Below are 25,096 nucleotides of genomic sequence, written 5' to 3' on the forward strand. Positions count from 1 at the left end.
AGAATATGGCGGCAAAGATAATCTTGGGACGACCACGTCGCTCCTCTGCTCTGCAAGCCCTTTCGGAGTTACACTGGCTGCCAGTTCCCCAGAGAATTCAATTTAAAGCCCTTTGCCTACTGTTCAAGGCCTTACACGGACAGGGGCCTACATCTCTGCAGGAAAGTGTTAGCTGGTACACTCCGTGTCGGCCGCTTCGTTCTTCCTCATCTAATCTTGTGAGGGTGCGGAGAGCCAGGAAAGTTAAGTCAGGAGGTCGTGCCTTCTGTATAGCAGCTCCTCGACTCTGGAATACACTGCCACTGGATATTAGACAAATAGACAATCTGACGCAGTTCAGAAAGAGAATTAAAACGTGGCTATATCCCCGGGCCATATCCCAGTTTTCCCGTTAATTTTACGCTGATAGTCTTCTTGTTCTCTCAACACACACTCTAACATAGCGCCAGGTTACCCGTAGGGTGTCAGTAGCGCTTTACAAGCAACTATAATAATAATATAATAATAAATATATACAAGGTTATTTATAATGTTAGTATGTGATAGTGGGGCAAATGTGTTATAGGAAATACAGTCTATGCACGTGGGATAAGACGCTATCAGCTACTGCCACTCCTTATAGCCATGGATTAATATGATGTTTTGCCAAGTGTGTTTTCTGTTGCAGAACATACCATGATTGCCAATCGATGCTTTGTGGTGAATACTTAATTTCCCCTACCTTGAAAGAATCTGTTGGTGAGAGTTGCGTGCTTTCCAACATGTACACTGTTAGGAATGGGGAGCGACGTTCATATTAGTTTTTAGTCACTGTGATTTTTAGGAGACATTGCTCTGTTTTGCTGTCTTGGGGGTAATGTCATCCAAAACAAGACTTTTTTCGATATGGGACCTTAATTCACTTTCCCAGCCTGGCGTCAAGTTTCGTGTCATAAACTACTTACCCACTGCCTGGCAAAAAACTTGTCTTCTTCACATGTCACATTAAAGAATCACAGGGAATGGCAGGAAATAAAATTACGGCCCACTGTAGTATCGGTTCACATTTAAAGGAGGAAATGTACATGTGTGTGTTAAGTGTTCTGTGCGAAAGGCAGTCCACAGAGGACGATATCCGTCTACTGTTAAAAAGTCAGAGAGGCAAAGGGTACATACTCAATCAATAGCACTCACGGTGTTGTATACCACCATATACTGGCCGTGCAAGTAGCCTGTAAAGATACTCAGACACAGAATTTTTAAGACTGAATTGCAGCCCGGTTAGTTGATGGGTCAGCTACATAAGTCTCTTACTGTTACTGTTTACAGAGAGCCAGTGGCAGACCATTTGCTCTGCATTCCTGTATCGAGCTTTATGGCGAGGGCATCATAAACTACCAGCACAGCCTTCCATCTCCGACCATCAGGCTGTGCTGGGAGGTAGGCGTAACCTGGAGCCCCGTGACTAATTGGAAGGGAGGGGAAAGAGCAGACAGAGTGGGATGAAGGGGAGACAAGACAGTGAAAGCAAGAGCGCTGGGCTGATACAAAGACCTCCTAGTAAGAGCCCATGCGTGCAGTTCTTCCCGAGACCAGAACCAGTCCACGATCGGGGCACAGACTGCCTCCACCTCCAACGTGGACACACACCAGCTTAAGACCCCCTTCAGCTTGCAACCTTTGTTAAGCACAGACAAAGAAACAGCGAGGTGCCCCAAAACTAATAAAACAAGTGAACGTGTGCTGACAATAACATCACGCCAGCCCAGGAGCTCATACTTGACACGATCTCGCCCAAATATACATGCAAAATAATAATGTCCCATCTTCGGGGAAAGCAAGCGGGAGTCGGAGTTTACTGGGAGGAGTTATTGTTGGAGAGCTCGTGATGGGCGTGTGCGTGCGGCGGGAGGGGGAGTGCGACTCCGGAGTGGACGCAGACCCTGAAGGAGGCAGCGAGTAAAAAAACAAAAAAATGCAAAATATTAATGTCCCATCTTTGGGGAAAGCAAGTGGGAGTTGGAGTTTACTGGGAGGAGTTATTGTTGGAGAGCTATCGATGGGCATGTGCGCGTGGCGAGAGGGTGAGCGCGACTCCGGAGTGGACGCAGACCCTGAAGGAGGCAGCGAGTAAAAAAACACAAATGACAGAGATTTCCGAGGCTGCTGCCAACACCCTGAGTGAATGTAAAGCCCCTGGTGGGAGTCATACAAGCAGGAAGGTGGGATAAGGGAGGGGGTGGCAAATGGTGATCACTTTCGTGGCCGCTTTGATGTTCTCAGTGGCCGCGCGGCTCACTGAGAACATCAAATTATCACGCAGGCTGACAAATGGTGCGTGCGCTCGGTGCACATGCACTGTAGTTGGATGCCTGAAAAGCCACTAGTCTGCACTTCCAAATCCCGCTTACTAAAACTCTGGCCAGAGCAGCGCTAAAGCGCTGGCTCAGGCGAGTCCTAAAAACTCGGTTGAAACAAATTAGTCTCTATGTTCCCTACAGTTTTCAATAGATACCGTAACATGAATACTGTAACAAACAGCAATACATCATAGGTTTGCACGACATTATAAGGATCTGACAAGCACAGTGCTTAATCTATAATATTTAAATGGATGATTTAACGAGGATTAGCCTCAAATATTCTAGAATATCAAATATTGAATAATCTGCGGATCTTTTAAGCCTGAACAACTATTTAATGAGCTAAACGCTTAATGCTGGTATCGCCTGTGGCTTGCAGGTAATGTATTTGAATCCCTGAAATTTAATCTCAGCCTTTTATCCTTAGGCATGAACCTTTCAAAGGTACTTGCTCATTGATAAATCTGTCAAGTTCATCATGGTGTGGTGTGTCGCTGGCAATGAAATCCAGGAACGTGCTCTTATGTTCATCCTGCAGGTCCTGTCACACGTTTAAAGGAAAGAGTCCTACTAGGTTTAGGAGTCTTGGGGTCCTGATAACCTCCTTTCCTTCCCATGCAATTTTCCGAATCTCCTTCACCGGTCACTGCTCGCGTTTTACTAGTTAAAATTGGATTATCTTCTTAAAAAATGTTTCAATTTTTCTGTTCAGGTCCTTGTGTTCTCAGATGTCCTCTATAAACTGGTAATGGCCAACAGGGCAGCCATTGTGAGTGGGGCAACATATGTGGCTACGCGGAGGCCACCATTTGGCCTGGCTGCATTGCAGAGGTTCCCTCGACAGCAGGAGCCTGTTTCGTTGCGATCCACATACTGGCCGACCACCCAGAACCGGTTAGAGCACAGCGTGCTGGAGCATTTCTTTATAAAGTAGGATAGGGTGACGTTGTGTTGTGTACCTACAAAAATGGAGCAGAAAGAAAAGTAGTTTTAATAATGATCTGTGTCAGAAAATTATACATCCAACATTCTTACATAAAGTACCCTTGGGTATGGGCTGGGAAGCGCGAGCTTTCCAGAGAGCTACTGGCACTTGAAATGTACCCACAAGATCAATGAAGCTTGAGAACAGTATCAAACTACTTCCCAATGGCTGTATTTTTCAAGTACACATACCTTTTGTTATATACCCATCTATATCTTTGTTTGTGAAGTGCCAAACTGGGATCCAGCTGTACATTCTTGGATCGGGGAAAGGGAGAAAACAAAGGTATAACAAGCATAGGCAAAGCTAATAGATCTTGCCTATGCTAGAGAGTTATTGGCTTTGCCAATGTCTTTTGGCCATGTTGCAGAGCAGCACCGCTAAAATGTAGATAAAAGTGATATGATGCAGTCAGCACTGGCAGAATCATAGTTCTTTTTTCCCCTTATGGCGGGTGCAGGGGCAACATAGGCAATGAGAGGGTGGAAGCTGGGAGTGAGGAATCAACACAGACAAAGGAGGAGGGAAGAAGAAAAAATAGTAGAAGTAACACAGACACGAAGAAAGGAGGACAGACGAAGCAGCAACACATCGAGGATGAAGAAAAAAGAAAAATCATGGACGACGAGGAAAGAAGAACAAGAATGAGCAGCAGGAGGACATCAATTAAGATTAAGCAACGAGTACTTGGTGCTTGTTTCAGCTGAAAGAACAGGAAGTGAAGTTGACACATGCTGGCCAGTTAGCAAGCAGCGTAGAAGAGTGACAATGAAGGCAACAAACAGTAAGCAACGGGCAGCCTTTAATACCCCTCATACACTGTCGACAGGCGAGACTGCAACGGTGTCCAGCTGGGCCTTCAGAAATGTACGATGGCTTCGTAACAAAAGGTCCACAGACCAATTCATACCAGCACTGCAGGCTCATATTTCTCCCCTCTGACCGGTCAGGGTGATTCAATGCACTATATAGGGGGTACACAGCCTATCATGGGACTCCTCCTAGCTTAATTGTGGACAACAAATTAAATGCACGTACCCTCAGTAAGTGTCTTTTGTCACTGCATCTGACTTCACTGACCCTAAGACCAAGATGTCACATTTTTGCAGAATTTGTTTCGTTGGCCTTAGGACTCTGAGCACATTATCACTGCCAACCAGTGCTAAAGTGCATGTGCTTCTCTCCTAAACATGGTTTGAGTCACGTATCCACCATTGCCATATTAGAGTGCACTCCATCTGCCCGGGGCCTGTTAATTAAATGCTACTAGTTGGCCTGCAGCACTGATTGTGCACACCCCAAAAGTAGCACATTAAACATGTCTCATGCCTGCCATTGCAGGTCCTGTGTGAGCAATTTACTGCCACGTTGCCTTGGAAGTTCTGACCCCTTGCCAAGACTTAAACTTCCCTTTCATTACACATTGGCCACCACTAAGGCAGGCAGGCCCTAGTTAGCCTATAGGGCAGAGTGCTGTGTAATCAAAAAGTAGGAAATGTACTTCTCAGTTTTGCATGCCCGGGTAGTGGAAAACACCAACATTCGTTTGTCACCACTGTGAGGTCTACCCCTCTCATAGGTTAACATTGGGAATTGCTTATTAATTTTTTAAGCTGAAAATCCTGATTGAGCTGAGCCGAATTTATTATCACCATTTTAAAAACGCCACTTTTAGAAAGATAGCATTTTTCTGGTCTTTGCTCTGTGTGTCAGCAGTCTGTCTCCAATACACATTTGGGGTGGGTGACAGCTAGACTTTGTGCATTCCCTATAGACAGACACACATGAAAAGAGCTTAGGTGTGACTGATGGGCCATCTACAACCTGATTAGTAATTCTGGGTGTTACAGCAAACAAATGATGGACAGAATGTTGACAATGCAAACATTCTCCCAAAGTCAAAAGATCTCGGTTAAATCCATCATTCTTTTGCCCACTACGCCACCCCAGTTTGGACCCAGCCATATGCAAATCAGTCTTGACCCTGTGCCTCATGGGAACAGTCCAGACTGAACTGCAAGGCCAGGTCCTCCCTGGACCGGAAACAAGCATCCTGGGACTGGTTTCAGGGTATGTCACCCTTCTTCATCCAGGCTAGCTTGAATCCAGTGGCACAGTCAGCAAGGGACCCACGTCTGGACATACCCAACCCACTTAGGGCGAAAAGTGTTGCAGCAAACAAATGATGGATGGAATGCTAACAATGCAAACATTCTCCCCCAGTCAAAAGATCTGGGTTAAATCCACCGTTCTATTGCCCACTACGCCACCCCCGTTTGGACCCAGCCATATGCAAATCAGTCTTGACCCTGTGCCTCATGGGAACAGTCCAGACCCAACTGCCAGGCCAGGTCCTCCCTGGACCAGAAACAAGCATCCTGGGACCGGTTTCAGAGTATGTCACCCTTCTTCAGCCAGGCTAGCTTGAATCCAGTGGCACAGTGAGCAAGGGACCCACGTCTGGGCATACCCATCCCACTTAGGGCGAAAAGTGTTACAGCAAACAAATGATGGACGGAATGCTGACAATGCAAACATTCTCCCCAGTCAAAACATCTGGGTTAAATCCACCATTCTTTTGCCCACTACGCCACCCCAGTTTGGACCCAGCCATATGCAAATCAGTCTTGACCCTGTGCCTCATGGGAACAGTCCAGACTGAGCTGCCAGGCCACGTCCTATCTGGACCGGAAACAAGCATCCTGGGACCTAGTTTCAGGGTATATCACCCTTCTTCAGCCAGGCTAGCTTGAATCCAGTGGCACAGTGAGCAAGGGACCCACGTCTGGGCATACCCATCCCACTTAGGGCGAAAAGTGTTACAGCAAACAAATGATGGACGGAATTCTGACAATGCAAACATTCTCCCCCAGTCAAAAGATCTGGGTTAAATCCACCGTTCTTTTGCCAACTATGCAACCCCAGTTTGGACCCAGCCATATGCAAATCAGCCTTGACCGTGAGCCTCATGGGAACAGTCCAGACCGAACTGCCAGGCCAGGTCCTCCCTGGACCAGAAACAAGCATCCTGGGACCGGTTTCAGGGTATGTCACCCTTCTTCAGCCAGGTTGGCTTGAATCCAGTGGCACAGTGAGCAAGGGACCCACGTCTGGGCATACCCATCCCACTTAGGGCGAAACGTGTTACAGCAAATAAATGATGGACGGAAGGCTGACAATGCAAACACTCTCCCCTGGTCAAAAGATCTGGGTTAAATCCACCGTTCTTTTGCCCACTACGCCACCCCAGTTTGGACCCAGCCATATGCAAATCAGTCTTGACCCTGTGCCTCATGGGAACAGTCCAGACCGAACTGCCAGGCCAGGTCCTCCCTGGACCGGAAACAAGCATCTTGGGGCCGGTTTCAGGGTATGTCATCCTTCTTCAGCCAGGCTAGCTTGAATCCAGTGGCACAGTGAGCAAGGGACCCACGTCTGGGCATACCCATCCGACTAAAGGCAAAAATTGTTACAGCAAACAAATGATGGACGGAATGCTGGCAATGCAAACATTCTCCCCCAGTCAAAAGATCTGGGTGAAATCTACCATTCTTTTGCCCACTACGCCACCCCAGTTTGGACCCAGCCATACGCAAATCAGTCTTGACCCTGTGCCTCATGGGAACAGTCCAGACCGAACTGCCAGGCCAGGTCCTCCCTGGACCGGAAACAAGCATTCTGGGAGCGGTTTCAGGGTATGTCACCCTTCTTCAGCCAGGCTAGCTTGAATCCAGTGGCACAGTGAGCAAGGGACCCACATCTGGGCATACCCATCCCACTTAGGGCGAAAAGTGTTACAGCAAGCAAATGATGGATGGAATGCTGACAATGCAAATATTTTCCCCCAGTCAAAAGATCTGAATTAAATCCACCGTTCTTTTGCCAACTACGCCACCCCAGTTTGGACCCAGCCATATGCAAATTAGTCTTGACCCTGTGCCTCATGGGAACAGTCCAGACTGAACTACCAGGCCAGGTCCTCCCTGGACCGGAAACAAGCATCCTGGGAGCGGTTTCAGGGTATGTCACCCTTCTTCAGCCAGGCTAGATTGAATCCAGTTGCACAGTGAGCAAGGGACTCACATCTGGGTATACCCATCCCACTTAGGGCGAAAAGTGTTACAGCAAACAAATGATGAATGGAATGCTGACAATGCAAACATTCTCCCCCAGTCAAAAGATCTGGGTTAAATCCACAGTTCTTTTGCCCACTACCCCACCCCAGTTTGGACTCAGCCATATGCAAATCAGTCTTGACCCTGTGCCTCATGGGAACAGTCCAGACTGAACAGCCAGGCCATGTCCTCCCTGGACCGGAAACAAGCATCCTGGGACCGGTTTCAGGGTATGTCACCCTTCTTCAGCCAGGCTAGCTTGAATCCAGTGGCACAGTGAGCAAGGGACCCACATCTGGGCATACCCATCCCACTTAGGGCGAAAAGTGTTACAGCAAACAAATGATGGACGGAATTCTGACAATGCAAACATTCTCCCCCAGTCAAAAGATCTGGGTTAAATCCACCGTTCTTTTGCCAACTACGCAACCTCAGTTTGGACCCAGCCGTATGCAAATCAGTCTTGACCGTGAGCCTCATGAGAACAGTCCAGACCGAACTGCCAGGCCAGGTCCTCCCTGGACCAGAAACAAGCATCCTGGGACCGGTTTCAGGGTATGTCACCCTTCTTCAGCCAGGTTGCGTTGAATCCAGTGGCACAGTGAGCAAGGGACCCACGTCTGGGCATACCCATCCCACTTAGGGCGAAACGTGTTACAGCAAACAAATGATGGACGGAAGGCTGACAATGCAAACATTCTCCCCTAGTCAAAAGATCTGGGTTAAATCCACCATTCTTTTGCCCACTACGCCACCACAGTTTGGACCCAGCCATATGCAAATCAGGCTTGACCCTGTGCCTCATGGGAACAGTCCAGACCGAACTGCCAGGCCAGGTCCTCCCTGGACCGGAAACAAGCATCCTGGGACCGGTTTCAGGGTATGTCACCCTTCTTCAGCCAGGCTAGCTTGAATCCAGTGGCACAGTGAGCAAGGGACCCACATCTGGGCATACCCATCCCACTTAGGGCGAAAAGTGTTACAGCAAGCAAATGATGGATGGAATGCTGACAATGCAAACATTTTCCCCCAGTCAAAAGATCTGAATTAAATCCACCGTTCTTTTGCCAACTATGCCACCCCAGTTTGGACCCAGCCATATGCAAATTAGTCTTGACCCTGTGCCTCATGGGAACAGTCCAGACTGAACTGCCAGGCCAGGTCCTCCCTGGACCGGAAACAAGCCTCCTGGGAGCGGTTTCAGGGTATGTCACCCTTCTTCAGCCAGGCTAGATTGAATCCAGTTGCACAGTGAGCAAGGGACTCACATCTGGGTATACCCATCCCACTTAGGGCGAAAAGTGTTACAGCAAACAAATGATGAATGGAATGCTGACAATGCAAACATTCTCCCCCAGTCAAAAGATCTGGGTTAAATCCACAGTTCTTTTGCCCACTACCCCACCCCAGTTTGGACTCAGCCATATGCAAATCAGTCTTGCCCCTGTGCCTCATGGGAACAGTCCAGACTGAACAGCCAGGCCATGTCCTCCCTGGACCGGAAACAAGCATCCTGGGACCGGTTTCAGGGTATGTCACCCTTCTTCAGCCAGGCTAGCTTGAATCCAGTGGCACAGTGAGCAAGGGACCCACATCTGGGCATACCCATCCCACTTAGGGCGAAAAGTGTTACAGCAAACAAATGATGGACGGAATTCTGACAATGCAAACATTCTCCCCCAGTCAAAAGATCTGGGTTAAATCCACCGTTCTTTTGCCAACTACGCAACCTCAGTTTGGACCCAGCCATATGCAAATCAGTCTTGACCGTGAGCCTCATGAGAACAGTCCAGACCGAACTGCCAGGCCAGGTCCTCCCTGGACCAGAAACAAGCATCCTGGGACCGGTTTCAGGGTATGTCACCCTTCTTCAGCCAGGTTGGCTTGAATCCAGTGGCACAGTGAGCAAGGGACCCACGTCTGGGCATACCCATCCCACTTAGGGCGAAACGTGTTACAGCAAACAAATGATGGACGGAAGGCTGACAATGCAAACATTCTCCCCTAGTCAAAAGATCTGGGTTAAATCCACCATTCTTTTGCCCACTACGCCACCCCAGTTAGGACCCAGCCATATGCAAATCAGTCTTGACCCTGTGCCTCATGGGAACAGTCCAGACCGAACTGCCAGGCCAGGTCCTCCCTGGACCGGAAACAAGCATCTTGGGGCCGGTTTCAGGGTGTCACCCTTCTTCATCCAGGCTAGCTTGAATCCAGTCGCACAGTGAGCAAGGGACCCACGTCTTGACATACCCATCCCACTAAAGGCGAAAAGTGTTACAGCAAACAAATGATGGACGGAATGCTGGCAATGCAAACATTCTCCCCCAGTCAAAAGATCTGGGTGAAATCTACCATTCTTTTGCCCACTACGCCACCCCAGTTTGGACCCAGCCATACGCAAATCAGTCTTGACCCTGTGCCTCATGGGAACAGTCCAGACCGAACTGCCAGACCAGGTCCTCCCTGGACCGGAAACAAGCATCCTGGGACCGGTTTCAGGGTATGTCACCCTTCTTCAGCCAGGCTAGCTTGAATCCAGTGGCACAGTGAGCACGGGACCCACATCTGGGCATATCCATCCCACTTAGGGCGAAAAGTGTTACAGCAAACAAATGATGGACGGAATGCTGACAATGCAAACATTTTCCCCCAGTCAAAAGATCTGGATTAAATCCACCGTTCTTTTGCCCACTACGCCACCCCAGTTTGGACCCAGCCATATGCAAATTAGTCTTGACCCTGTGCCTCATGGGAACAGTCCAGACTGAACTGCCAGGCCAGGTCCTCCCTGGACCGGAAACAAGCATCCTGGGAGCGGTTTCAGGGTATATCACCCTTCTTCAGCCAGGCTAGCTTGAATCCAGTGGCACAGTGAGCAAGGGACTCACGTCTGGGTAGTCCAATCTCACTTAGGGCAAAAAGTGTTACAGCAAACAAATGATGGACGGAATGCTGACAATGCTAACATTCTCCCCCAGTCAAAAGATCAGGGTTAAATCAACCGTTCTTTTGCCCACTACGCCACCTCAGTTTGGACCCAGCCATATGCAAATCAGTCTTGACTCTGTGCCTCATGGGAACAGTCCAGACCGAACTACCAGGCCAGGTCCTCCCTGGACCGGAAACAAGCATCCTGGGACCGGTTTCAGGGTATGTCACCCTTCTTCAGCCAGGCTAGCTTGAATCCAGTGGCACAGTGAGCGAGGAACCCACGTCTGGGCATACCCATCCCACTTAGGGCGAAACGTGTTACAGCAATCACATGATGGATGGAATGCTGACAATGCAAACATTCTCCCCCAGTCAAAAGATCTGGGTTAAATCCACGGTTCTTTTGCCCACTACGCCACCCCAGTTTGGACCCAGCCATATGCAAATCAGTCTTGACCCTGTGCCTCATGGGAGCAGTCCAGACCGAACTGCCAGGCCAGATCCTCCCTGAACCGGAAACAAGCATCCTGGGACCGGTTTCAGGGTATGTCACCCTTCTTCAGCCAGGCTAGCTTGAATCCAGTGGCACAGTGAGCAAGGGACCCACGTCTGGACATACCCATTCCACTTAGGGCGAAAAGTGTTACAGCAAACAAATGATGGACGCAATGCTGACAATGCAAACATTTTCCCCCAGTCAAAAGATCTGGGTTAAATCCACCGTTCTTTTGCCCACTACGCCACCCCAGTTTGGACCCAGCCATATGCAAATTAGTCTTGACCCTGTGCCTCATGGGAACAGTCCAGACGGAACTGCCAGGCCAGGTCCTCCCTGGACCGGAAACAAGCATCCTGGGAGCGGTTTCAGGGTATGTCACCCTTCTTCAGCCAGGCTAGCTTGAATCCAGTTGCACAGTGAACAAGGGACTCACATCTGGGTATACCCATCCCACTTAGGGCGAAAAGTGTTACAGCAAACAAATGATGAACGGAATGCTGGCAATGCAAACATTCTCCCCCAGTCAAAAGATCTGGGTTAAATCCACAGTTCTTTTGCCCACTACCCCACCACAGTTTGGACCCAGCCATATGCAAATCAGGCTTGACCCTGTGCCTCATGGGAACAGTCCAGACTGAACTGCCAGGCCAGGTCCTCCCTGGAACGGAAACAAGCATCCTGGGAGCGGTTTCAGGGCATATCACCCTTCTTCAGCCAGGCTAGCTTGAATCCAGTGGCACAGTGAGCAAGGGACTCACGTCTGGGCATACCCATCCCACTTAGGGCGAAAATTGTTACAGCAAACAAATGATGAACGGAATGCTGACAATGCAAACATTTTCCCCCAGTCAAAAGATCTGGGTTAAATCCACCATTCTTTTGCCCACTACGCCACCCCAGTTTGGACCCAGCCATATGCAAATCAGTCTTGACCGTGAGCCTCATGGGAACAGTCCAGACCGAACTGCCAGGCCAGGTCCTCCCTGGACCAGAAACAAGCATCCTGGGACCGGTTTCAGGGTATGTCACCCTTCTTCAGCCAGGTTGGCTTGAATCCAGTGGCACAGTGAGCAAGGGACCCACGTCTGGGCATACCCATCCCACTTAGGGTGAAACGTGTTACAGCAAACAAATGATGGACGGAAGGCTGACAATGCAAACATTCTCCCCTAGTCAAAAGATCTGGGTTAAATCCACCGTTCTTTTGCCCACTACGCCACCCCAGTTAGGACCCAGCCATATGCAAATCATTCTTGACCCTGTGCCTCATGGGAACAGTCCAAACCGAACTGCCAGGCCAAGTCCTCCCTGGACCGGAAACAAGCATCTTGGGGCCGGTTTCAGGGTATGTCACCCTTCTTCAGCCAGGCTAGCTTGAATCCAGTGGCACAGTGAGCAAGGGACCCACGTCTTGACATACCCATCCCACTAAAGGCGAAAAGTGTTACAGCAAACAAATGATGGACGGAATGCTGGCAATGCAAACATTCTCCCCCAGTCAAAAGATCTGGGTGAAATCTACCATTCTTTTGCCCACTACGCCACCCCAGTTTGGACCCAGCCATACGCAAATCAGTCTTGACCCTGTGCCTCATGGGAACAGTCCAGACCGAACTGCCAGGCCAGGTCCTCCCTGGACCGGAAACAAGCATCCTGGGACCGGTTTCAGGGTATGTCACCCTTCTTCAGCCAGGCTAGCTTGAATCCAGTGGCACAGTGAGCAAGGGACCCACATCTGGGCATATCCATCCCACTTAGGGCGAAAAGTGTTACAGCAAACAAATGATGGACGGAATGCTGACAATGCAAACATTTTCCCCCAGTCAAAAGATCTGGATTAAATCCACCGTTCTTTTGCCCACTACGCCACCCCAGTTTGGACCCAGCCATATGCAAATTAGTCTTGACCCTGTGCCTCATGGGAACAGTCCAGACTGAACTGCCAGGCCAGGTCCTCCCTGGACCGGAAACAAGCATCCTGGGAGTGGTTTCAGGGTATATCACCCTTCTTCAGCCAGGCTAGCTTGAATCCAGTGGCACAGTGAGCAAGGGACTCACGTCTGGGTATTCCCATCTCACTTAGGGCAAAAAGTGTTACAGCAAACAAATGATGGACGGATTGCTGACAATGCAAACATTCTCCCCCAGTCAAAAGATCAGGGTTAAATCAACCGTTCTTTTGCCCACTACGCCACCTCAGTTTGGACCCAGCCATATGCAAATCAGTCTTGACTCTGTGCCTCATGGGAACAGTCCAGACCGAACTACCATGCCAGGTCCTCCCTGGACTGGAAACAAGCATCCTGGGACCGGTTTCAGGGTATGTCACCCTTCTTCAGCCAGGCTAGCTTGAATCCAGTGGCACAGTGAGCGAGGAACCCACGTCTGGGCATACCCATCCCACTTAGGGCGAAACGTGTTACAGCAATCAAATGATGGATGGAATGCTGACAATGCAAACATTCTCCCCCAGTCAAAAGATCTGGGTTAAATCCACGGTTCTTTTGCCCACTACGCCACCCCAGTTTGGACCCAGCCATATGCAAATCAGTCTTGACCCTGTGCCTCATGGGAGCAGTCCAGACCGAACTGCCAGGCCAGATCCTCCCTGAACCGGAAACAAGCATCCTGGGACCGGTTTCAGGGTATGTCACCCTTCTTCAGCCAGGCTAGCTTGAATCCAGTGGCACAGTGAGCAAGGGACCCACGTCTAGACATGCCCATTCCACTTAGGGCGAAAAGTGTTACAGCAAACAAATGATGGACGGAATGCTGACAATGCAAACATTTTCCCCCAGTCAAAAGATCTGGGTTAAATCCACCGTTCTTTTGCCCACTACGCCACCCCAGTTTGGACCCAGCCATATGCAAATTAGTCTTGACCCTGTGCCTCATGGGAACAGTCCAGACGGAACTGTCAGGCCAGGTCCTCCCTGGACCGGAAACAAGCATCCTGGGAGCGGTTTCAGGGTATGTCACCCTTCAGCCAGGCTAGCTCGAATCCAGTTGCACAGTGAACAAGGGACTCACATCTGTGTATACCCATCCCACTTAGGGCGAAAAGTGTTACAGCAAACAAATGATGAACGGAATGCTGGCAATGAAAACATTCTCCCCCAGTCAAAAGATCTGGGTTAAATCCACAGTTCTTTTGCCCACTACCCCACCCCAGTTTGGACCCAGCCATATGCAAATCAGGCTTGACCCTGTGCCTCATGGGAACAGTCCAGACTGAACTGCCAGGCCAGGTCCTCCCTGGACCGGAAACAAGCATCCTGGGAGCGGTTTCAGGGCATATCACCCTTCTTCAGCCAGGCTAGCTTGAATCCAGTGGCACAGTGAGCAAGGGACTCACGTCTAGGCATACCCATCCCACTTAGGGCGAAAATTGTTACAGCAAACAAATGATGGACGGAATGCTGACAATGCAAACATTTTCCCCCAGTCAAAAGATCTGGGTTAAATCCACCATTCTTTTGCCCACTACGCCACCCCAGTTTGGACCCAGCCATATGCAAATCAGTCATGACCCTGTGCCTCATGGGAACAGTCCAGACCGAACTGCCAGGCCAGGTCCTCCCTGGACCGGAAACAAGCATCCTGGGACCAGTTTCAGGGTATGTCACCCTTCTTCAGCCAGGCTAGGTTGAATTCAGTGGTACAGTGAGCAAGGGACCCACGTCTGGGCATACCCATCCCACTTAGGGTGAAAAGTGTTACAGCAAACAAATGATGGACGGAATGCTGACAATGCAAACATTTTCCCCCAGTCAAAAGATCTGGGTTAAATCCACCGTTCTTTTGCCCACTACGCCACCCCAGTTTGGACCCAGCCATATGCAAATTAGTCTTGACCCTGTGCCTCATGGGAACAGTCCAGACTGAACTGCCAGGCCAGGTCCTCCCTGGACCGGAAACAAGCATCCTGGGAGCGGTTTTAGGGTATGTCACCCTTCTTCAGCCAGGCTAGCTTGAATCCAGTTGCACAGTGAGCAAGGGACCCACGTCTGGTTATTCTGGGTAGGATGTGGGGGAAGAGCTGACACTTACACCTGAATAGGCTGTGTCCTGCCCCCACACAAAGGGCTGCATATCCCCCTGTAGAGAGCCTGGAGCTAGGGAAGGAAGAAAGAGCCTCTGGGCACTTCAAAGACTCTTCTTTGAAGTCATCCCCACTTCAAAGGCACAACTGGGTATAAGTATTGGATCTCTGACCTTACCAATTCAGACTTCTGGACCTTTGAAGAACTCTGCCAGGAAGAAGGACAGCTGTGTTGCTACAAGGACTGCCACGTTGTTGGACTGTTGCTCTGGAATAACTTATTCTCTGCTATGGTGCCCTACTCCCTGATACCCTCTGACCTGCTGAAGAAGAACTGGACTAACTGACTTGAATCCAGATTGATCTCCAACAGCATGCTGCCTTGTCTCCTGTTCTAAGACTCAGGGATATCAAAGTTGTATCCCCTGATCCTGTGCCTGAACCAATGGAAGTGAATCCAGGTGCTTATTCCAGAGAAACCAATACATTTTCTCCTGCGTGAAGCAGAACCAAAGCATCGTCGCTGCTCTGGGAACAGAACCGGAGCATCACAATTGGAACCAGAGCATCACCCTCTGAACCGACACATGTGGACTACTGTTTTAGCGCTGCTGCAGCGAGAGACAGTCGATGCATCCCTTAATCTTTGTGGAGAAACCTGTATGCATTGGCTTTGGAACTAATACATCTTGGACCCAGCGCTTGTCTTTGGAACAAGGGTAGTGCAATCGTTGTGTTAAGAAAACCGAAGTATCACCTCGACTGCGAGATGAACACGGATGCATGGCCTGGCTGCACCCCGCATTTCTCTGTTGCAGCCAGGATCAAGGTCATTTGTTCAGCAGGCCTTGCATGGCTCCTGCCTCCGGCATGCACTTCACCACGGTCGGCCTGAACTCTTGACTTTACACCGGTTCAGCGTTACTAGATAACACCATTGGCGCTTATTGCTTTTAAGCGCCATTTTAACATTTATTCTTTAAAAACTCTTATCTCAACTTCTACTTATTGGATTTTTGTTATTTTGGTATTGATTTATTGATAAAATCATAATCTATTTCATTTCGTGGGCTTTTCACTGTGTTACTGTTTGAAGTATTGCACAAATACTTTACAAATTGCCTCCTAAGTTAAACCTGCTTGCTCGGTGCCAAGCTACCAGAGGGTGAGCACAGGTTAATTTATGGTGTTTATCTGACTTAACCTGACTAGGTTTGTGGTTCCTGCTTGGGCAAGGGCCAAACCTCTGCCAACCAGAAACCCAATTTCTAACAAGATATAACAGGTTGCCGGCCAGAAGACCCCAAATTGAAAGATAAAAAGTGCAAAGCGGATAACTTTGCTTGAAAGGGAAACAAAAGATTCAATACATTGAACAGCTGCGAGAATGCAAAGCAGGAAATGGCTGCCATCCTGTGGTTATATTTGGTATTACTCTTCACAATAAGTTTGCTTATATAGTGACATAAAAAAAATGTACACCAACAAAAATTGACACAAATATATTTTCTGTACCCAGCACAACAGCAAAACAAAGTTTAGTTTGCACTACATTGAGAAACCATACCAGATGGCCTTCAACTTTTCAGGTTTTTAAGCAGGCAAGGATAGTGGGAGGGGGGAAGAAATAGTATCTCAATCACGTCCAGAGCAGCAGAAGGGCACTGATTAACTTGAATCAATCTGTGCTTGGTCTGTGCACCATAGAAAGGTTCATAAGTGGTGTTTGGCCAGCAGTAGCCAATTAAGGAGGCTGCAAAAAAGAGGGATACTTAAGCCAACAAATGGTAAGCTATGGGTGGGCTCCAAGCAAATTTTTGTAAAGAATAGTGTCTCGCAAGCAAGAAGCATGTGCTTGTGAATGCGCTCACAGGCGCAACCCTAAAGAGGGACTATTCTGGTCTAGTGGCTCAATATAAAGGTCTAGTGGCTCAGTGGGCAAATGCATCCACTCCAGGGGTTTGTGTTTGACCCCATGGTCAGACATTAAAATGTTAGTGGGCCCACTGAGCCTTTCATCTTTTTGTGGTTGATAAAATTAATACCAGTGAGTTGGATGAAAATAAAACACTTGTTATTTGTCAATAGCATAAATAGACTTCAATGAGGGCAAAAATTGCACTTTTTAAGAACAAGTTACTCACCTTTTGTAACACCTTTTCTGGTTGATAAACAGATTGTCACTTTGAGAATATCCCAAGGTACCAGACTGGATCCGGAAACTTGGAAAGCAAGCCTTGAGCTCACCGCTAGGTGTCACTGTGCAACTCTGCACTGACTTTCTCCCACTCTGGATTTGATGAATGGAGAAATGAAATGAAATGAAAAGGGAATTTAATTAAGCGCACTGCGGCCAAGCGGCTTCCTGGCGCTGAGGACTCATCCAAGCTCACAGAAAAACCCAAGAGGACTAGCTGGGAAACGCCTGAGAAAACAGGAAAGTTTTGAGGGCCTTACGGAAGTGAGTGTAGATGGGGATGGAGCGAATAGAAAGGGGAAGGCTGTTCCAAAACCGAGGGGCCAGAACCGAGAAACGGGTGCCCCCAGTGCGTGATTTACGAAAGCGGGGGACGTGAAGCAGAGAAAGTGATGAGGAACGGAGAGTTCGACTGGGGACGTGGGAGGTGATAAGAGAATTGATTAAGTGTGGGGCGGAGCGATGATGAGCCCGAAAGGCCAGTCAGGCGAGTTTGAAGAAAGATCTGAGATGCACAGGGAGCCAATGAAGAGACTTAAGAGCAGATGTAATGTGAGAAGATTTGGGTAGGCGGAGGATAAGTCGAGCCGCCTGATTTTGAATGGCCTGGAGACGGCGGGTTTCATAGGGGGGGATGCCAACATACAGGCCATTCCCATAGTCAAGGCGAGAGATGATAAGAGCGATGACTATGGTTTTAAGGGCATCAACAGAAAAAAACCGGGAGATCTTACGGATTAAACGAAGAGAAAGAAAACACGAACAAACAACAGAGCTGATTTGTGAATGCATGGACAGGTCATGGCTGACCTTGATGCCCAAGGTCCGGACAGAAGAAACCGGTACCGGGGGGGACCAAAGGAGAGGGGCCAGTGAGCAGGGGACCAAGGATTGGAGGGACCACCGGTGAGGACAAGCTCCGTTTTGTCCGGATTGAGCTTCAAATGATTGAAGCTCATCCACTGAGAGATGAAGACTAAAGTGGAGCAAAACTTGGGGAGGGAAACAAGAGGGGACGAAAGGTCAAAGACGAGTTGGAGGTCATCAGCGTAGTTATACACAGAGACCCCCAGCTCGAGAAGAGAGGAGACAAGGGGGCGGATGTAGAGATTAAAAAGAAGAGGGGAAAGGGAAGAGCCCTGCGGAACCCCACAGGTAACCAGCCGAGGGGAAGCGGAAAAACCGGAGAGGTGAACCGCTTGCGTCCTGTCTTGGAGGAAGGACACGATCCAAGAAAGGGCAGTGCCCTGAATGCCCGCTGCGCTGACACGATCGAGAAGAATGGCATGATCGACCGTGTCAAATGCAGCGGACAGATCGAGGAGGACCAGAGCTTGGGGGAGATTGATGTCTGCTTTCCCCTTGAGTTCATCCATGACCGCAAGCACCACTCCCTCAGTGGAGTGGCCTGGGCGGAAACCCGCCTGATGGGAGGCCAGAAGATGATTCTCCTCGAGATAGGTGGACAAGCAAGATGTGACATGGCTTTCAAGGATCTTCCCGAGATAGGGGAGCAAAGAAATAGGCCTAAAATTGGATAAAAGAGAGGGATCAAGACTAGGTTTTTTGAGAATTGGGAGAACAATAGCAGATTTGAATGAAGAAGGGACAGAGCCCAAAGTGAGGGAAGCATTAAGAAGGGCAAGAGGGGGGACGGGGCAGCTAGTATAGAGTGCTCTGAGGATCCGTGCGGGAGCACAGTCCGCAGGAGAGCCAGACTTAATCTTAGCAAGCAGGTCCAAAAAGAGCTGAGAAGAAATAGGTTGGAAATGGTTCAGAGAAGAGGAAGGTAGAGGAGGAGAAGCAGAGAGTTCAGGTTGGGATACAGAAGGGATGTTAGCCTTAATGTTGAAGATCTTGTCAATGAAATAATGATTGAGTGAGGAACATAAAAATTGGGATGGAACAAGGGATGTGCAGGTGCGATAAGAAGTGGCAAGGTTATGGACTAATGAAAATATTTCGCGAGATTTATTGGTGGAGAAGGCCACTCTCTCAGTGAAATATTTGGTCTTAGCCGCTAGAATGGCTCTTTTGTAATCGTTCAGGAGGGTTTTATATTTAAGCCAGAGAGTGGGGCAGTAGTTCCGTCTCCACTGACGTTCCGAGCGTCTCAGAACTAGTTTAAGGGCTTTTAAGTCACTAGTAAACCATTTACGGGCGTCATAGGGTCGGACGGATTTAACCTTATTAAGCGGGGCAGCCTGATCGCAAGAAGAAGAGAGCCAGATGTTAATGGCATCAGCCTGATTTTCCAACGACAGGTCAGTCAAGTCAGGGGCAGATGAGGCCAGAGAGGATGAGAGAGCATTAAGATCAGTCTGGTTCCAACTACGAGCCAAGATGGTTTTAGGAAGAGGAGCTTTCTCGGCAGGGCCCAGATGGATAGAGAAGGAGATCATGGAGTGATCCGACCAGACGCAGGGCAAAATAGAGGTAGATGATATATTACAGCGTGAAGACCAAATTTGATCCAGGATATGACCCTGGATATGAGTGGGGGCCACAACATGAGAAGAGAAATTAAGACACTGAAGTGTGGCAGTGAAGTCTTTAGATGATGAGTCGTCCCTGGGGTCACCTGGCCAGAAGTTAAAATCACCAAGTAGTAGCAACGATGAGTTGTTAACCACCAGGGTGGCCAGGAGATCCTGCAGGATGGACACAAAAAGCGGCATAGCTTGGGGGGGGTGGTACAGAAGGACGACAGTGAGGGGTGAGGGAAGATTGAGGGAACTGGGCCACCAAGTAGTCCACATTGGGTATGGGGGGGTGAGCAAGAAGTTGGAATTTCAGAGAAGAGCGAATTATCATAGCCACACCCCTGCCAGCCTTGCCGTCCGGGCGGTCTGCTCGGAGGGCATAATAGGTGTCAGGTAGGATGGCCAAAAGATCAGGAAGAGAATCAGAGGAGAACCAGGTTTCTGTAAGAAATAAAAAATCAGGAGAATCAGTGTGGAGGAGAGTGGAGAGTGCCGTTTGATTTTTGGCCGCAGAGCTACGTGTAAGTACCACCCATGTGCACTGTTAGTTTCCTTAAGAAGCTTGTTCATGTCCTTAGAAACAGAGCTCATCAGCAGATTAGAAGGACCAGTGTACAAATTACTATGTTGGGCCAATTTCAGATGGAAATGGAAAGCATTCGACAGAACAGGGAGGTCCGAGGAAGGTGATTGGATGGCGTATACACCAGAGAGTTTTACCGAAGGTAAGTAACTTGTTCTTTTGATGGATACTTCTAATTGCAGATTCCTTAGTTTGTGAATAAATACCAAGGGCCCCACAGTAGTGGGTCTGTGGAATGGCTCAGATTAAAAAGTGTAGAACATAATGGTAAAATTCCCTTCCCAAAGTACTTGACTGTGTGAGGCAACAGTGCTTTGTAAACGTGTGCACTAATGTTCACGTAGTAGTCTGACAGATATCCAGGACAGGTATTTCATGTGCCTACGCAGTGGTGGCAGCGTTAGTTCAGGAGGGGGAGAGCCCTCAGTCCTTGTGGAAGGTGCTTCTTAGCCAATGGATAGCAGATTTTAATACATAATGCAGAGACTATCCATCTTTAGACTGTCCACTTCTGCACCGCGTTGTTCCAGAGAACCACACAAACAGATTATCTTTCACCTGATATTCCTTGGCATGAATGATGTAAAAGGTCTGCACTCTCTCTGGGTCCAAGAGGTGAAGTCTCTCCTCTTCTTTCAAGGAATGAGGCAGAGCAAAGAGGGTAGGAAGAGTGATAGCTTGTCTGACATGAAAAGATATCACTACCTTCAGCAGGAATGCCGCACGAGTTCTTAACACATGCTGATGTTATTGCTACCAGAAAGACCATGTTCACAGTCAGAAGGCCTAATGAACAACTTTGCATTGGCTCAAAGTGGTAGACATTAAGAAATGTGTTGCAAAACTTAACAAGATGCACCACAACAGGTGATTTGAACAGAGATGGCTGGTCCGGAAAACATAAAAAGGCAGAGACGGCTGGCAAGTAACATCTAACAGAGTCCACTGTAAGTTCGTATGGGCCAAAGATAAGCTGAACAACATGACAGCCGACAGTTTGGCCTACAATGTGCCTGTGTGGTGGGTGCTGCTTGAAGCCACAAACTTATCCCAGCACATGGTTTACATTGATTTTGTGGAAGGGTGGCTGACTGCCAAGAGCCCCTCAATGACTTTGAAGGGAGATCAAAGGATGTCAACTGCAAGACCCTGCCCTGCTTTTGCAACAAAAGATCTTCCTGAAGTAGCAGCCTGATCGGATGACAGATGCTCAGGCCTAGAAGTTCTGGGTACCAAATCTTCCTGGCCAATCTAAATCCATTAAGATGACTTTGACCCGGTCATCTCTGATCTTGTGAAGAACTCAGAACAGGAGAGATAACAGTGGAAAGGAAGATAGAAGCCCTAAGCTCCACTTTAGGCGGTATGCGTCTCAGAGAGAGAGCCATCTTGGGAACTCAAATGTGCAAAATTATTGACACTGCATGTTTTCAGTAGTGGTGAAGAGCTCAAACCACAGCTTTCCCCACTTCCCCACTGCTAGAAGATACCCTAGGTCACCACCAGGTGTAGCTGCCTTTCATTATCCACAAGGCGTCACTGGCTGAGCTTGTCCACCCTGGAATTCGAAGATCCCTTCAGGGGGATAACCTGAGGGAGATGCCCTGATGTATCAGCCAGTTACAGAGATTCATAATCGCCTGGCACAAGACCAAGGACCTCTCCCTGCTCTGCTTGTTGTGCAGTACCACGTGGCAGTGGTGTTGTCTGTGAGAACTTGCACCAGCCTCCCTCTGATGATTGTCAGAAAGGCCTTCAACCCTAAACGAATTGCCCACAATTCCAGCAAACTGATGTGGAAGTAGGTCCGGGCAAAAGACCAGAGTTCTCTGATCTCCACCTTTCCTAGATGGCCTTCCTCACCCATTAGTGACACATCCCTCACATTGTTAACTTTGGGTGGGATTGGGAGAGGGTCTGTCGCTGGTCCAATTGCAGTTAAGCAGCCATCAATGCAGATATGTTACTGTCTCCTCTGAAAATCTGGATGGAATCTAAGAGGTTCTTATGGTGCTAAGCCCACTGGGACTTCAGATCCCCTTGTAGTGCTCACATGTTCTATCTGGTATGGTCGGTTAGCAGGATGCAGGAGGCTAGTAGACCATGAAGGCTCTGAGCCATTGTCACAGAGCCCCAGGACAGAGACTGAAACTTGGGCATCCTAGCATGAATGACATAGACTCTAGTCTATAATTTGGAGAGAAAGCCCACAAGCACAGCTGGCTCTGATGAAGGAAAGCCCCTGCAAAGGAGTCAGGAGTGACTTTGGCAGGTTGATTGAGAACCCCAATGATATCAGGTGGTTCACCATCATCTGGAGGTGCCTGGACGCCCCCCAAGAAGACTGTGGATCACATTAAGGTATGACTCCGTAGCATCACACTTGTCCCAATGGCCACTCCCACACAATCAGTGGTGTCTAGGCATGATCTGACGAGAAACTGAGCCAAATCCTGGCCATCCTGAATGGTGTGAGCCAAAGATTACAGTAAGTCTTCTGCACCCACTGTAAGATCTCGCCAGCTATGTCCCATAGATGTAGAGCCCAACAGGCAGCTGGAATTCACCAACAGCATGGCAAGGCTGGCTGATAAAAACATCCTCACACCAAATGTTTCCACATATTTAGATACTGAAAAGGCATTAAAAGTTCACCTTACGGGTGGACACTTGTGCCACCAAATTCTCAGAGGTTAGATGATGAGTTAAAAAATTAGGGTTGCATAGGGCTGGTCTATGGTGCCGTATGACTTGGAGATATACAGGGTAAGCTTAAAATTATACACGGTAATCTACTCCTGCAGGCCCTTTATGGTGCAGAGGTTTTGGCTTGGGATAGGTGGGTATCATGCAAAGGTTTAGAAAATAATTCTCTGAAACTGCACCTTGAACGCCCCAAAAATGCTATGATTCAAGCTGAAAGGAGGGAGTTGAGAACTGTGGCCTGCAGTGCTCTGGCAGACTCTCTATTTTTCTCCTAAGGATGGGGCGTCTGGTGATAAATTTTTGGAGCAAATCTTACCAGAAATATTGTTAATTTACGATGATAAAAAGAATCCTGTGATAATAATGCTGAAGCATATGGGGGTCCCGAAAATGGGCACCAAAAGAGGGGCAGTAGCCTGGACCAACCAGATAAAGAGTACACTCAGGCAAAGTGCTCTATCTTAAAACCAAGAGCTCAGTTATTCCCTATTTAAACTCTCAGGGGATAACAGATCTATTCCCTTACCTCTATAGCATTCCAGAAAAGTGCCTACATAATGAAGTCTTGTGTTTGAGGGTGGGAACTGATCCTGGGTGACGTATCAAGGGATTAAAAATAGAAGTTGCTAAGAATAATGGGCAGTGCCCCCGTAGACGAGCTGCAAAATATTCAGTGAGGCATTTACTGATAGATTATGCATTCTTCATGGAGGAAAGGGAAAAGTTACTCAGACTTGTAGTTAAATAATATGGATCCATACGAGGAAATGGGTCTGGATTAGATACTTGACCTTAGGTTCCAACATGTAGCTATTGCCAAAAGCCTGTATTTGTGTAAAATCTTCAAGACACCAGTGATATTACTGCTTTTTAGGATATTAATATTAGGTTGGCATGGGTGTTTTTTTACGTAGTAAGGAAATGTTAAGTGCAATGAGAGGATCTCCAAATAGGAATATGTTAGAAGACTGGAAGTATGTCTCAAACTGAAGCATAATTAAGAGTGATCATTGAAGTTGCTATAAGCTGCCATGCATTATGCACGTTGTAAATGCCGATTGAAGTAATATGAATTGTTTGTCATTGGCTAAATTCTTATTATGTTTTTTAAAGTGGTGTAAATATATGTGAGATCCTGGGCTGTGAACTGTATTGAGTCATGGTATTTTGAAATCTTAATGTTTTAACGCTTGTAATTGTTGGTTGAAAGATATACTTATGAATTGTTGTTTTAGGCTATTTAAAAGAATTGTCTATTTTATTAAATTTTTATATATTCCTATAAGAATGTATTTCTTGGAAAAAAAGTATGTTGACTTGATTTGACTTGGAGATTGACCGGAGGGCCAGAACATGGTTTATCTAAAGTGCTCAGGAGCGCATCAGTGAGGGACTCGTGAAAGGGCCGAAGATTTTCGGTTAGTTCTTGTCTAGGCAGAAGCACCTAAGTAAAAACATTGGTTTTTTACCTCTGTAGTGGGGAGATGAAGGTCAAGGATTACAGCAACTCTCCCTGTCCTAATGACAGCCGCAATGATGTACTTTCCTCAGTTGCTGGTCCGAGAGGGGACACCAACCCAGTATCGAGTGAGGTATCTAATCCACTGTCATCTTGCAGGCCTAGATTCAAGTTGTCCTCAACATAGGTTGGTGCAAACTCTTCATCATCATCCCCATGGTCATATCCATTTAGCTCAAGCCAAAATGTTGGTGCAGCATCTGTGCGTGGCTGCAGGGCAATAGTATTGAAGGTTTCCCTATTGGCTGCTCTGCATGGGGTTTGGGGCAGCCTCATTCGAAGTCAATACAAATTTGTCTCAGAGTCGGATACCACAGAAGTTTGTTGATCATCCTATGGTGGCGTTGGTTCCGGCATCAAGGGACCAGTAAAGATTTTGTCACTTGGCCCAAAGTCACCGTTGATGCTAGTGGAGAACCCAAAGCTGGTTCAAGGGGCACAGATGATGCCAAGAATATAACCCAGTTTAAGGCCCCTGCGGATCTTTGGGGCCTCAAGGCATATGCGTGGTTAAGGCAATGCATTGTCTAGTAGTAGAGCTGATGGGCGGGCACAGAAGACAGTAAGAGGAAGGATTGGGAGAGGACACAGTGAGGGAAGTGGGTCCGCATTGGATCTTGAGGGTGTGGGGGATAGTTTTTCAGGGTGGGGTGTAATTTGTAGGGCTCAGGAGGAGGTCGGGTGGTTTATA

General features: G+C 48.2%; 1 protein-coding gene across 1 annotated transcript in view; it reads right to left on the bottom strand.

Annotated features, from left to right (window-relative positions):
* Positions 1–1,453: 1,453 nt before the first annotated feature.
* The window catches only part of LOC146808919 (ly6/PLAUR domain-containing protein 3-like), a 112,806-nt gene continuing 89,163 nt past the window's right edge, over positions 1,454–25,096 (bottom strand). Inside the window, exon 5 of the mRNA XM_085615724.1 lies at positions 1,454–3,301. Within this exon, the coding sequence (XP_085471850.1) occupies positions 3,078–3,301 (224 nt within the window). The 3' untranslated portion in view covers positions 1,454–3,077. The remainder of the gene's footprint in view (positions 3,302–25,096) is intronic.

Source organism: Triturus cristatus, chromosome 7 (genome assembly GCF_964204655.1).
Source record: "Triturus cristatus chromosome 7, aTriCri1.1, whole genome shotgun sequence".
Classification (NCBI taxonomy): Eukaryota; Metazoa; Chordata; class Amphibia; order Caudata; family Salamandridae; genus Triturus; species Triturus cristatus.